At 41.1% G+C, this 13,980-nt stretch overlaps 1 protein-coding gene across 8 annotated transcripts in view; it reads left to right on the forward strand.

The window, feature by feature from the left end:
* The window catches only part of TMPO (thymopoietin), a 31,733-nt gene that overhangs the window by 5,325 nt on the left and 12,428 nt on the right, over nucleotides 1-13,980 (forward strand). For 4 of the 8 annotated variants that reach the window (XM_070052737.2, XM_070052738.2, XM_070052739.2 and 1 more), the window contains exons 2-5: nucleotides 3,193-3,319; nucleotides 6,904-7,062; nucleotides 7,984-8,076; nucleotides 13,055-13,152. In XM_070052737.2, the coding sequence (XP_069908838.1) occupies nucleotides 3,193-3,319; nucleotides 6,904-7,062; nucleotides 7,984-8,076; nucleotides 13,055-13,152 (477 nt within the window). The remainder of the gene's footprint in view (nucleotides 1-3,192; nucleotides 3,320-6,903; nucleotides 7,063-7,983; nucleotides 8,077-13,054; nucleotides 13,153-13,980) is intronic. The other 4 variants (XM_008256931.5, XM_017342037.4, XM_008256932.5 and 1 more) reach the window with 1 other exon arrangement.

Genomic DNA, 13,980 nt, shown 5'->3' on the forward strand with positions numbered 1-13,980 from the left:
TGAACAACAGAGAGTCAGACAGATAAAACAGAGAGAAATCTCCTAACCACTGTGTCATTTCCCAAATACCCAAAACAGGCAGGTCTGGACCAAGCTGAAGCTGGAGTCAGGAACTCAGTGCAGGTCTCTCACATGGATGGCAGAGGTCCAGCTACTTAAGCCATTACATGCTGCCACCCAGGGTATACATTAGAAGGAAGCTGGAATTGGAAGCAGGGCCTGGACTCAGATCCAGATACTACATCCCAAGCAGCGCCCTAACCAGTGAACCAAAATGCCAGTCCAAATCTTTTAAATATTTCTCTTGAACTGACATCATTGTTCTTATTAGCAGCTATTTTTTTTTAAAAAAAAAAGGTTTATTTATTTGAAAGGTAGGCTTACAGAGAGGCAGAGGCAGAGAGAGAGGTCTTCCATCTACTGGTTCACTCCCCAAATGGCCATGATGGCTGAAGCTGGACCAATCCAAAGCCAGAAGCTTCTTCCAGGTCTCTCCCATGGGTGCAGGGGCCCAAGCACATGTGCCACCTTCCACTGCTTTCCCAGGCCATAGCAGAGCTATATCAGAAGTGGAGCGGCTGGTTCTTGAACCAGTGCCCATATCAGATGCCAGCACTTATAAGCGGTGGCTTTACCTGTCACACACACTACAGCGCCAGCCCTAGCAGCTATCTTATAGAATGTCATACAACCTTGTTTTATATTCGGCATTTCAATTTTTTTTTTTTTAAGATTTTATTTTATTTATTTGAAAGAGTGACAGAGAGAGGTCGAGACAGAGAGAGAGGTCTTCCATCCGCTAGTTCACTCCCCAGATGGCCGCAACAGCCAGAGCTGTGCTGAGCCAAAGCCAGGAGCCGGGAGCTTCTTCTGGGTTTCCCGTGCGGGTGCAGGGGCCCAGGGACTTGGACCATTTTCTGCTATCCCAGGCCATAGTAGAGAGCTGGATTGGAAGAGGACCAGCAGAGACTAGAACCAGCGCCCATATAGGAAGCTGGCACTTCAGGCCGGGGCTTTAACCTGCTGCGCCACAGCACCGGCCCCATCAAATTTTTATTTGTTAAAACAGAAATTCTAGTATATGGCCAAATAATACTTAATATTTTTCCCCTCCAAACATAATTAGAAATTTGTCCATGCAACTTTGTACTTTTAGCCATTTTTCATAAAATATTTCTAGGGTACAGTATTCCTCAAATAGTAATTTGGGCCTAAATTGATTTGATGCTTGTGGCCATCTGTTTTTTTGTTCAGAACACTGATGGTTTCTGATTACAGAAATATTTAGAAGGTACCCAGGAGCTCAGTGTTTGGCGCAGCAGTTGAGATGCCACTTGGGACACTGCACACCAGATCAGAATGCCTGAATAGGAGTTGCTGGCTCTGCTTCCTATTCTAGCTTCCTGATAATGCACACCTTGGGAGACAGAGATAGCAGATGTTGTAGCTAGAGTCATTGGGCCATCTTCCACTGCTTTCCTGGGCACCAGTGTCATAGGTGGCAGCTTAACCTGCTGTACCACGATGTTGGGCCTGCTCTTTTGAATTGCTAATGCCATTATTACCTCTTTACATAGGTAATCCAGAATGGACATATTTTAATCATAGCTTTAAGGCCGGCGCCGCGGCTCAATAGGCTAATCCTCCTCCTGCGGCACCAGCACCCCAGGTTCTAGTCCCGGTCGGGGCGCCAGATTCTGTCCTGGTCGCTCCTCTTCCAGTCCAGCTCTCTGCTGTGGCCCGGGAGTGCAGTGGAGGATGGCCCAAGTCCTTGGGCCCTGCACCCGCATGGGAGACCAGGAAGAAGCACCTGGCTCCTGGCTTCGGATCAGTGCAGTGTGCCGGCCGCAGCGCACCGGCTGCAGTGGCCATTGGGGGGTAAACCAACAGAAAAGGAAGACCTTTCTCTGTCTCTCTCACTGTCCACTCTGCCTGTCAAAAAAGTCATAGCTTTGGGCCAGCGCCGCGGCTCACTAGGCTAATCCTCCGCCTTGCGGTGCTGGCACACAGGGTTCTAGTCCTGGTCAGGGCGCCGGATTCTGTCCCGGTTGCCCCTCTTCCAGGCCAGCTCTCTGCTGTGGCCCGGGAGTGCAGTGGAGGATGGCCCAACTCCTTGGGCCCTGCACCCCATGGGAGACCAGGATAAGTACCTGGCTCCTGCCATCGGATCAGCGCAGTGCGCCGGCTGCAGCGCGCTGGCCGCGGTGGCCATTGGAGGGTGAATCAACGGCAAAAGGAAGACCTTTCTCTCTGTCTCTCTCTCTCACTGTCCACTCTGCCTGTCAAAAAAAAAAAAGTCATAGCTTTAAAATTTGAATTGTGTGCTTTTATTATTAGTTATGAACAGAAGAATTGAACTTAGAAAATGTCTTCAAATAATTGCTTTTTTTTTTTTTTTAAAGATTTAATTATTTGGGGGCCAGCGCTGTGGTACAGTAGGTTAACACCCTGACCTGAAGCGCCAGCATCCCATATGGGCGCCCATTCGATTCCCGGCTGCTCCACCTCTGATCCAGCTCTCTGCTATGGCCTGGGAAAGCAGTAGAAGATAGCCTAAGTCTTTGGGCCCCTGCACCTGTGTGTGAGACCTGGAAGAAGCTCCTGGCTCCTGGCTCCTGGCTCCTGGCTTCGGACTGGCACAGCCCTGGCCATTGCAGCCAATTGGGGAGTAAACCATCTGATGGAAGACCTTTCTGTCTCTCTGCCTCTCCTTTCTCTGTGTAACTCTGACTTTCAAATAAATAAATAAATCTTTAAAAAATATTTTATTTGAAAGGCAGAGAGAGAGAGGTCTTCCATCTGCTGGTTCACTCCCCAAATGGCTGCAGCAGCCAGAGCTGCGCTGATCCAGAGCCAGGAGCCAGGAGCTCTTCCAAGTCTCACACACGGGTGTAGGGGCCCATGGACTCGGGCCATCTTCTATTGCTTTCCCAGGCCATAGCAGAGAGCTATATCAGAAATGGACTGGGACTCAAACCTGCGCCCATATGGGATGCCAGCACTGTAGGTGGCAGCTTTACCTACTACACCACAGCGCCGTCCCCAAATAATTGCTTTTAGTCAAGTTGCCAACGCCTGACACAACTATAAATCAATTTGTAAGTGAATTTGCATGTTTATTGTATATATTGCTATTTATCTAATGAACAGACACTTTTTCATTGTATGGAAATAACTGAATTTTGTTTCCAGAAAGCTACAAAGAAAACTGATAAACCCAGACTAGATGATAAAGATGATCTAGATGTAACAGAGCTTACTAATGAAGATCTTCTCGAGCAGCTTGTGAAATATGGAGTAAATCCTGGCCCTATTGTGGGTAAGTTGATAAAATGTCAAGTAAGTTTTTCAAATTGCTCTCTTTTTTATTTTTTCTTTTTCAAGATTTATTTATATGAAAGGCAGAGTTTCAGAGAGATGGGGAGAGCTTCCATCTGCTGGTTCACTCCCCAAATGGACACAACAGTGAATTCTGGGCCAGGTTGAAGCCAGGAACCAGAAACTTCTTCCAGTTCTCCCACCTGGGTCCAGGGGCCCAAGCACTTGAGCCATCTTCCCCTACTTTGCCAGGCACAATAAGCCTCCCAGATTGTTTTCTTGCCCAACAGAGTTTGGGATATTAGGGCCAGTCTTATTAATCATTTGTATGACCAAAACCTTAGTTTTCTTGACTCTAAATGAAGGAAATAAAATGAAAGAATTGAACTAGATGATCTCCAGAATTACCTGTCTTTGTTTTATGAGGTGCTCACTTCACGCCACCTGGTGAGACGTATGGGTCTTCCATGACAATTGAGAGAAATCTTAGACAACATAGCTAATTCATCCAAATCAGTAAGTTGGTGACAGACTTGTTCATATAAACCATTACTCAACTGCTGGCACAGTGCCTTTTTTAGTTATGTCAACAGTCCGGTCCTGGTTGGAATTCAAGAATGATACCTTGAAGGACAAATTGCAAAAAGAAAACATAGAACTAAATACACTGGTTTTTTATCACTGGGTCACATTTAAGGGATAATTTTACAAAGTTGGTTATGCCTTAATTTTGGAGTTCTTAGCAGTAATCTCTAAGATGAGAAAAATCCATTTTCATCTACTAAATTGCAAAATTTTTAACATTGTAAATTTGGTCATTTTTGAGCAATGACTTAGAATATTTTTAGTTTATACACTACTTCCAAATAGATAAGCCTATAAATATAATTATCAACACATTTGATGCCCTTTTTAATGTTTTCATTTAAAATTTCAAAAGGGAGATACTGAAAATGTGTGTTACATATCAACACACACTGAATTACATAATGATGTACCTGGTGTTTATTTTAAGACTACAGTATATAATATTCTTTTTTTTTTTTTTTTTTTTTTTTTTTGACAGGCAGAGTGGACAGTGAGAGAGAGAGAGACAGAGAGAAAGGTCTTCCTTTTGCCGTTGGTTCACCCTCCAATGGCCGCCGCGGCCGGCGCACCGCGCTGATCCGATGGCAGGAGCCAGGAGCCAGGTGCTTTTCCTGGTCTCCCATGGGGTGCAGGGCCCAAGCACCTGGGCCATCCTCCACTGCACTCCCTGGCCACAGCAGAGGGCTGGCCTGGAAGAGGGGCAACCGGGACTAGAACCCGGTGTACCGGCACCGCTAGGCGGAGGATTAGCCTAGTGAGCCGCGGCGCCAGCCAGTATATAATATTCTTAAGTATGTGTTACTTCTGGGGACCGCTATGGTGTTTTGGGCTAAGCCTCCACCTGCAGCACTGGCATCCCATATGGGTGTCATTTCAAGTCCTAGCTGTTCCACTTCCAATCCACCTTTCTGCTGTGGCCTGGGAAAGTAGTAGAAGATGGCCCAAGTCTTTGGGCCCCTGCACCCATGTGGGAGACCTGGAAGAAGCTTCTGGTCAGATTGGCCAGCTCCAGCTATTGTGGCCATTTGGGGAGTGAACCAGCAGATGGAAGACCTTTCTCTGTGTGTCCTCCTCTCTGTTTGTAACTCTACCTCTCAAATAAATAAATAAAAATCTTTAAAAAAAATTGTGATCCTTCTAAAAGCTATCTTTGTCACTTTGCTAATCCTATAGAAATTAAGATACAGTTAGTGTAAAACAAAAGCTTTTTTGGATTTTTTTTTTTTTTTAAGATTTATTTATTTACTTGAAAGAGTTACACAGAGAAGGAGAGGCAGAGAGAGAGGTCTTCCATCCGCTGGTTCACTCCCTAGATGGCCGCAACAGGTGGAGCTGTGCCGATCCAAAGCCAGGAGCCAGGATCTTCTTCTGGGTCTCCCATGTGGGTGCAGGGGCCCAAGGACCTGAGCCATCCTCCACTGTTTTCCTAGGCCATAGCAGAGAGCCAGAAGTGGCTCGGAAGTGGAGCAGCCAGGACTTAAACCGGCGCCCATGTGGGATGCCAGCACTATAGGCACCGGCTTTACCCTCTACACCACAGCACCGGCCCCTACTTTGGGTTTTAAACTGTCATTTATGTTGAAGTGGGATAAGACTTTGTAATTAGTTTACTTTGTAATTTCTACTTGTAATATGTGTTTTCCATAGAAGATCATTTTAACTACAAAGTAGTTGTTTCTAAGTGATTTATAGCACATTTCTTTTCCTTGTAAATGAGTAGGCATTTATAAGAATATCATACACTTGTGGGGATATAATCATACTTTTTTTTTTGTTTTCTGAGATTTTTATTTTTATTTATTTGAGAGGTAGAGTTACAGACAGAGAGAGGGAGAGAGAAAGGTCTTCCCTCCATTAGTTCACTCCCTAGATCACCGCAATGGCCGGAGCTGCACCGATCCAGAGTCAGGAGCCTCTTCCAAGCTCACACACAGGTGCAGGGGTCCAAAGGCTTGGGCATCGTCTACTGCTTCCCCAGGCCATTAGCAGAGAGCTGGATTGGAAGAGGAGCAGCCAGGACTCGAACAGTGCCCATATGGGATGCTGGCGACACAGGCAGAGGATTAACCTACTGCGCCACAGCGCTGGCCCCCATAGCTATTCTTTAGAGGGCTACAATCTGTTTATTCTGATTTTCTACCTAGTTAAGTGCTGTTATATAGTGTGGAGAAAATATACAAAGTCAAGGACTTTAAATCAGGAAACATGGTGGTCTAAGACCTCCATATTCAGTGTTATTAAAAGAAGTGTTGGGGGCCGGTGTTGTGGCATATTGGGTAAAACCAACACCTGTGATGCCAACATTCCATATGGGCACCGGTTTGAGTCCCAGCTGTTTTACTTCTGATCCAGCTCCCTGCTAATGGCCTGGAAAAAGCAGAAGATGGCCCAAGTGCTTGGGCCTCTGCCATCCACCTGGAAGACCTAGAAGAAGCTACCAGCTCCTGGCTTTGCCATGGCCATCTGGAGAGTGAACCAGCAGATGGAAGATTTTTCTTTCTCCCTCTCTCCCTCTATTTCTGTTAACTCTTGGCTTTCTTTCTTTCTTTCTTTCTTTCTTTCTTTCTTTCTTTCTTTCTTTCTTTCTTTCTTTCTTTCTTTCTTTCTTTCTTTCTTTCTTTCTTTCTTTCTTTCTTTCTTTCTTTCTTTCTTTCTTTCTTTTTTTAAGAGAAAGGGTTTATTGATGGGGAAACCCAACAGACCGGAGAGAAGGGGCAAAGAAGGAAAAGAGAGAGAAGGAGAGCATAAGAGGGAGATCTCTGATCAAGAGAGAGCAACATGTTCAGGAGCAGGTGCTTTTAAAACATTATCCTAATCATCTGTTAGAATCCTGGAAAAACTCCTGTTTTACAAGAGTCCACAGCACAGCATTTTTAAGCACTTAAGTTTACAGAAGCAAAGAGTGAAAGTCAGTTTAAAATGTTGCTAAGAATAATGTTTATGGTGAGCTTTCAATAAGACATTACAAGTATTAATGCAGGTTCTATCTTAACATAGGAACAACCAGGAAGCTATATGAGAAAAAGCTATTGAAACTGAGAGAACAAGGAACAGAATCAAGGTCTTCTACTCCTCTACCAACAATTTCTTCTTCAGCAGAAAATACAAGGCAGAATGGAAGTAATGACTCTGACAGATACAGTGACAATGAAGAAGGTAAAATTTTAAATGATTTCAGTCAGACACATGTAATTTTTCAGAGTTAACATTCATTGACCATAAAGGTAAAATTTAAGAGGCAGTCTGGGCAAGATACATACAGTTTTGTTCATAATGTTAATCTTCCAACTAATTTAAATACTTTTTGTTTGGAATTATAAGATAAAAAGACACAAATGTCTAATTTTCCATCACCTAAAATTGTCATTTAACTGTTTTTGCCTGAGATCTTATTTTTCTAAGATAATAAAATGATACAAGTAAAGACAAAATTCCTCTTTACCTTTTCCCATTATCTGCACCACAGAAATAACCATTCATATTACTTTGATGTTTATTATCTAACTTTTTATATTTTCACAAACTCATCAAATATACATGTATTGTGCTTTTAAATTTATAAAATGATACACTAAATCTTTTTAAATTCCAAATTTTTGAGTTCTAATCTTGATTTATTATGTATATTTCTCATAATTAAGATTCAATGATAGCATTTGAGTATGGCATGTTTTCTCTGTTCTCTCGATATATATTTAAATTGCTTACAGTGTTAAATAATCTGATTTCAGGGCAACTTTAAAGCAGATATTTTGACTGTTTTTAGTAGACTAATTCAAGAAAATTTAAATATTTTTGGAGACTAGTATGTGAATTAAATGTCCTTTTAAAAATTATTATGACTTACTATTTATAATCTTAAAGTCATAACTTTATTTCTTGATTATTTAATTTGATCCAAATTGGTAATATATACCTTCATAAGCTTTGCCTGCAAGGGCAGTATGTCAAATTGGTTGTTCAGACTACGAAATGTAGTTTTTTCTTTCAACAGCACTATTTTAGCAAAGAGGCAAAGAATAAAATCAGCTCAAACTGGAGTAATGCTTAAACTTCCTGCCTCTTTTGCCTCTACAGGAAAGAAGAAAGAACACAAGAAAGTGAAGTCCACTAGGGATTTTGTTCCTTTCTCTGAACTTCCAACTACTCCCTCTGGTGGATTTTTTCAGGGTATTTCTTTTCCTGAAATCTCCACCCGTCCTCCTTTGGGCAGGACTGAACTACAGGCAGCTAAGAAAGTACATACTTCTAAGGGAGACCCACCTAGGGAGCCTCTTATTCCCACAACCTTGCCTGACAGGGAACAGATGCAGCAGTTAGCCTCTGGAGAGAGTGTATTTGCTTCCTCCAGGCCTAGCCGTGATAGGAGGTTAGAGAAAAGCTCTTCGTCATCTTCTCAGCATGAACTCGCTGCCATGTTGGTCCCTACTGCAGCTTCTCCTTCAGTGATTTAAGAAACCACCACTACTTGCTATAAAGACATAGTAGAAAATATTTTCCATGGAGAGAAAAGTGGAATTCGACCGCTGTGTACTGAGAGGTCCCATTTTTCAGATCAGTCTGTTCTCTCCACTGAAAGGGAAGTTCTAGAAGAGTCTGAGAGATCACAAGTAATTTCTCCATCACTTGCTCAGGCAATCAAAGATTATGTCAACTCTCTGTTGGTCCAGGGTGGGGTAGGAAGTTTGCCTGGGACTTCTAACTCCACATCCACACTGGATGTAGGAAACATATGGAAGATAATTGACCGATCCAATTCCCAAGAAACTGAATCCCTGTCTCCTCCACGAAAATTACGTAGACTCAGTGAGAAGGTGGGAGAGAAACGGGATTCAGGTTCCTCTGTGGCGTTTCAGAACGTTCCTGCACCTGAGCAGATGTCTTCCTTGGCCAAAACTGTTGTCTCTCATTCACTCACCACCTTAGGCATGGAAATGTCTAAGCACTTGCAGCATGATAAAATAGATGCCTCAGAAGTATCTTTTCCCTTCCATGAATCTATTTTAAAAGTAATTGAAGAGGAGTGGCAGCAAATTGACAGGCAGCTGCCTTCATTGGCACGCAAGTATCCGATTTCTTCTAGTGAGGCAACACGTATATTATCAGTTCCAAAAGTAGATGATGAAATCCTGGGGTTTACTTCTGAAACCTCTCCACCGGCAGGTAGTCAGGCATCCTCCACTGAACCTTGTGATAAACACTTAGAATTGGCGCTCTGTAGAGCATACGAGGCTGCAGCATCTGCGTTACAGATTGCAACCCACACTGCCTTTGTAGTTAAGGCTATGCAGGCAGACATTAGTCAGGCTGCCCAAATTCTTAGCTCAGATCCTGGTTGTACACACCAGGCACTTGGGATTCTGAGCAAAACATATGATGCAGCCTCATTTATTTGTGAGGCTGCATTCGATGAAGTGAAGATGGCTGCCCATACCATGGGATCTTCCACTCTGGGTCGCCGATATCTCTGGTTGAAGGATTGCAAAATTAGCCCAGCTTCTAAGAATAAGCTGGCTGTTACTCCCTTTAAAGGTGGGACATTATTTGGAGGAGAAGTACACAAACTAATTAAAAAGCGTGTAAGTAAACACTAACACAGATAAGAACAAAGACATCTGTCTTACCTTTGATATGGAGAATTTGGATGCTTTTCTAGGAATTTTAGATACTTCTATGCCAAGGTTTTCTTTCTTTTGAAGGCCTTTTTAGTCTCTAAATAGGGCTGATTTCAAAATCTTAAGCTTTAGCCGGCGCCGCGGCTCACTAGGCTAATCCTCCGCCTAGCGGCGCCGGCACACCGGGTTCTAGTCCCGGTCGGGGCGCCGGATTCTGTCCCGGTTGCCCCTCTTCCAGGCCAGCCCTCTGCTGTGGCCAGGGAGTGCAGTGGAGGATGGCCCAGGTGCTTGGGCCCTGCACCCCATGGGAGACCAGGAAAAGCACCTGGCTCCTGGCTCCTGCCATCGGATCAGCGCGGTGCGCCGGCCGCAGCGCGCCGGCCGCGGCGGCCATTGGAGGGTGAACCAACGGCAAAAAGGAAGACCTTTCTCTCTGTCTCTCTCTCTCTCTCACTGTCCACTCTGCCTGTCAAAAAAAAAAAAAAAAAAAAAAAAAAAAAAAATCTTAAGCTTTAACCCATCAAATTACTTTATACAAGTATTATATAGAAATCTTTTTTTTCCTTAAGATTTACACAGATTAAAAAGTCTCATTCTATTTAAAACTCTCTAGATCACATATTTGTCTCATAAAAATAGTTCACTCTTTTGTATTATGCTTTTACAATTGTAAAATTAAGAAGACTCTAGCAGCTACAATGTAAGTAGAGTCTTCACTGTTTCCTGGTATCATATGCATTTTCCTTTATACTTAGCATAGAATTAAGCACTTGTTGCACATTTGAAGCAATGATTTTTCTCATTTTTAATACGCCCATCTGAGTATTTCTAAACTTTGTAGATTCCCCACATTTTTGCTCTTTTCTTTCTTTTTGTTTGTTATTTACCTGTCTGCAATATTATTCATAGTATTATAGATGAATGCAGCTGAAAAGTGCCAGTTTGTAAATTGTTACTGATCACAGAAAAGATAAGTATGCACAAAATTTAAATTTGGATTTTTTTTTTAAGTAAATGATAGGATTTATTTTTGCCATAAAATTTTATCTATATAAAACCAATATACTATTGGACATTCTGCCTCATTACTTCATGGACTGGTGACAAATGATTCTTGGTTCATAGCCCAGTCCATGGGCAATGATTTGAGAAACACTATTGTAGATGATAAATATTCTGGGATGGTGCATGCTCACTATCACTATCTTTTCAGGTGAACTATATACACTGAAAAGATGGAGTTTTATTTTAAATTTTTAAAGTACTTTTAAGGTATTATGTTTCATGGATGATTAGGCTTAACAATCTAGACTCTAAAAGGCAAATTTAAATGATTTTTTAAAGCAATAAATCATACTGTAGCCCTGCATCTGTATAAAGCAATATTTTACCCTGTTTTCATTTCTGTTATTGTTAGATGAGACAATCTAATTGTAGAGGCATTGTGGAAAATAGTAGTCTTAAGCATATCAAAATATGGTCCCTTGGGTATCTCTTTAGAGATTATCATATTCTTAGACTACACATGTCCATCTTTGAAGCTTTCTGGGAATAATTTTGTTTGTTATTTGTCTTCTGAGCTGTATATATATACAGGTACTTTACTAAGTGCTATGTGATTTTTTAAAAATGTGTTACTGTAGAATGCTTCTGCAAATTCAATAAAGTTGTTAAATCAGAACAGTTCTGTGTGGTCTCCAGAAACATGTTGTATGTGTGTTTTTTTTGTGAAGTTGTAACGAGTTAATGTGGATGATCATCCTTTCTCCATTTCATCTTTGAAACTCACTTGACAGGCTAGTGGTATAGTTGAAAATATTCTAATACTGTTGTATGGTTTTTCTTCTATTTGAGGAACATGTTTTAAGTGGTTGTTGGGACCTAAATTTCTAAGAGTTCATGTGTAACCAAATACCTTATTGATCTTAATTTCTGTTCAACTAAGTGTTGTGCTTTTTTAACTTTATGCTTTCCAGTTCTTAGATTTTGAGTTAACAAAGTATAAAAGTAAATTTCATAATGCTGCCAGACATAGATACATGTTTAAATTGATAGATCCATTAAAAAGTTTTGGAAGATGGGGACATGGAGTAAATGGTTTAGTTCTAAATAAAGATTGAACTGTTTGAGCTAACTTGGTGAAAAAATCACTGTTCTTTTTTGGCACACTTGGAAGAAGTTTTTGACTAACTAGTATTAGACTGGAAAGTTAGCAAAACACATATCATAGCTGTCTTCACTTTTTAGCACAACTACACTGAATTTAGATAAAACTAGGCTTTGTTTTAGAATTGACTTCATTATTTTCTCTTTGGTAAGAAAGTAAAACAACTTTTTTTGGTAGTGGAAGTTTTTCTATATTATGATAAATGGCCACAAAAATGGGAAACTTAGCGTTTTTGTCAGTCAAGATTTATTTATTTATTTGATGGGCAGCATCACAGAGGGAGAGAGGGAAATAGATACCTTCAATCTGCTGATTCACCCCGGAAATGACTACAACAGCTGGGGCTGGTCCAGGCGCAAGCCATGAGCTAGGAGCTTCATTTGGGTCTCATGTGGGTGGTAGAGGCCAAGTACTTGGACCACTTTGCACTGCCTCCCCAGGAGTATTAGCAGGGAGCTGGATGGACAGCAGAACAGCTGGGACTCAAACCGGCACTCTGATATGGGATACCAGTGTTGCAAGTGGTGGGTTCACTTGCTGCGCCACAGTGCAAGCCCCCAAAATTTAGATCTTTAAATGGTGATAGAAATCAAGACTAGGAGAATGGACTGTTGAAACCTATAAAAATTACATTATCTTTGAGTTGCTTGTTTAATGACCATCATGGTGATAAGCCAAGTAATATAGATATACTGGCCTCTTTTCAAAGAAATGCTGTTTTTATTGCAAGGAAGAGGAGGAAGGTGACTTCTGATTGGTTGTACTTTTCTATGAACAAGATTCCTCCTTAGTTCAGCCGTGCCCAAGTTTTTTATAACTACCTGAAAAAAGGAAGAGGAGAGAGTTCTGTACTGTACTTATTTGCTTACATCATTTGGCAGTTATGATTTACTGTTATTTGGGACTTGATAACATAATAGGTGTTTTCATTCTTCAACTTCCCTATAGCTTTTCCCCCTACAATTCAAATTTTCATGTAATAAACTAATTTGTGCTGTATGGTGGTGATGTATATGAACCAAACCATGGTAACATCTAAATGTTCCTTTTCCCACACCTAAGTTGTTTTTAGTGAGAAGTTTCCATAGGAACAGCTTGAGTTTTCTTTGTGTAAAACTATTAGTCTCAAAAAGGAGAGGAGAATGATAGGAAGAAGTAGTGGTTAAAGAATGGGAGAGAGAGAAATGGAATAAAACAGTAAAAGGTGCTTTTTAAGACAAGTTACATTTAAACAATTTTGGTGTATTAAGGTATTATGAATGGACACCCCTGTTTTTGTATTAATGCACTTAAAACAAAAGTACTGTTAGGATAACAGTTTTGTGTATGTTTCAGAGAGTAATGGTTTCTCTGATATTATTTCCAGACTCTAAAATAGAGCTCAAGCTTGAGAAGAGAGAACCGCTAAAGGGCAGAGCAAAGACGCCAGTAACGCTCAAGCAAAGAAGAATTGAGCACAATCAGGTATCTTTAGTTTTATGATCACCGTGTACAAGTGTGAGGAATCTCCTGACAGCACCTAATCTGTCTTGTGTTTCAGCCTTTGATTAATTGACACTGAGATTCCAGTACATCCAGGAAAACTGTTTAATCTCATTGTTAGCTAAATGGCATTAGAAAGCTAAACTTCGTGGATTTTGTTGGTAGTGTTGTCAGTGCTTGCTGCAAAAAGCAAATGTTTAATGTCACGTTTGTATTGGATTCTGTGGTGTGTGAGGAATATTTTAAAGGTAGGAATGCCTAAGCACTCTGATAGTTCTCTAAAAGGCAGGAAAAGGGTTTTATATTTGTGTCTTCGTTTCTGGATTTTTGACTCTGCATTTACTTTTGTCTGTCTTGTCTCTCTGAACTGAGTCTGGTCATAAAACCAATGTTTTTCCTTATTCTAGCTAAAAATTATTGTGGGAGAGGCAAGATGCAGTTTTTCAAAATGAAAATGTGTAAGTGTAGGTATAAGTGAAGAAAAGGAAAGCATTGAGTAATCTAGCTGACACCTTACAAGACAGATATCCCTTGAGTCTTGTTCCTCACTCTTGCTCTTCGTAGCTAGGATTTGTCTAGTTGATTATCTCCTTGCATTGTCATTTTAAAATTGAACATCCTCATAGGAAATGTTCATAATTTCAAAACTGTTAGAAATATGCTTGGTGACTTTGGAGAATGTGTAGTGCACTGAATGTAGATGTTGTTTACTATAGCAGCAAACATCAGAATAAATATTTATTGCTTTTAGCTACAGGAGCATGCTGAAGAGCAAGGAAACATCAAAGCAAGAGTCACTAGGAAAATGTA

Source organism: Oryctolagus cuniculus, chromosome 11 (genome assembly GCF_051225735.1).
Source record: "Oryctolagus cuniculus isolate XC-2025 breed Fujian yellow rabbit chromosome 11, ASM5122573v1, whole genome shotgun sequence".
Lineage (NCBI taxonomy): Eukaryota > Metazoa > Chordata > Mammalia > Lagomorpha > Leporidae > Oryctolagus > Oryctolagus cuniculus.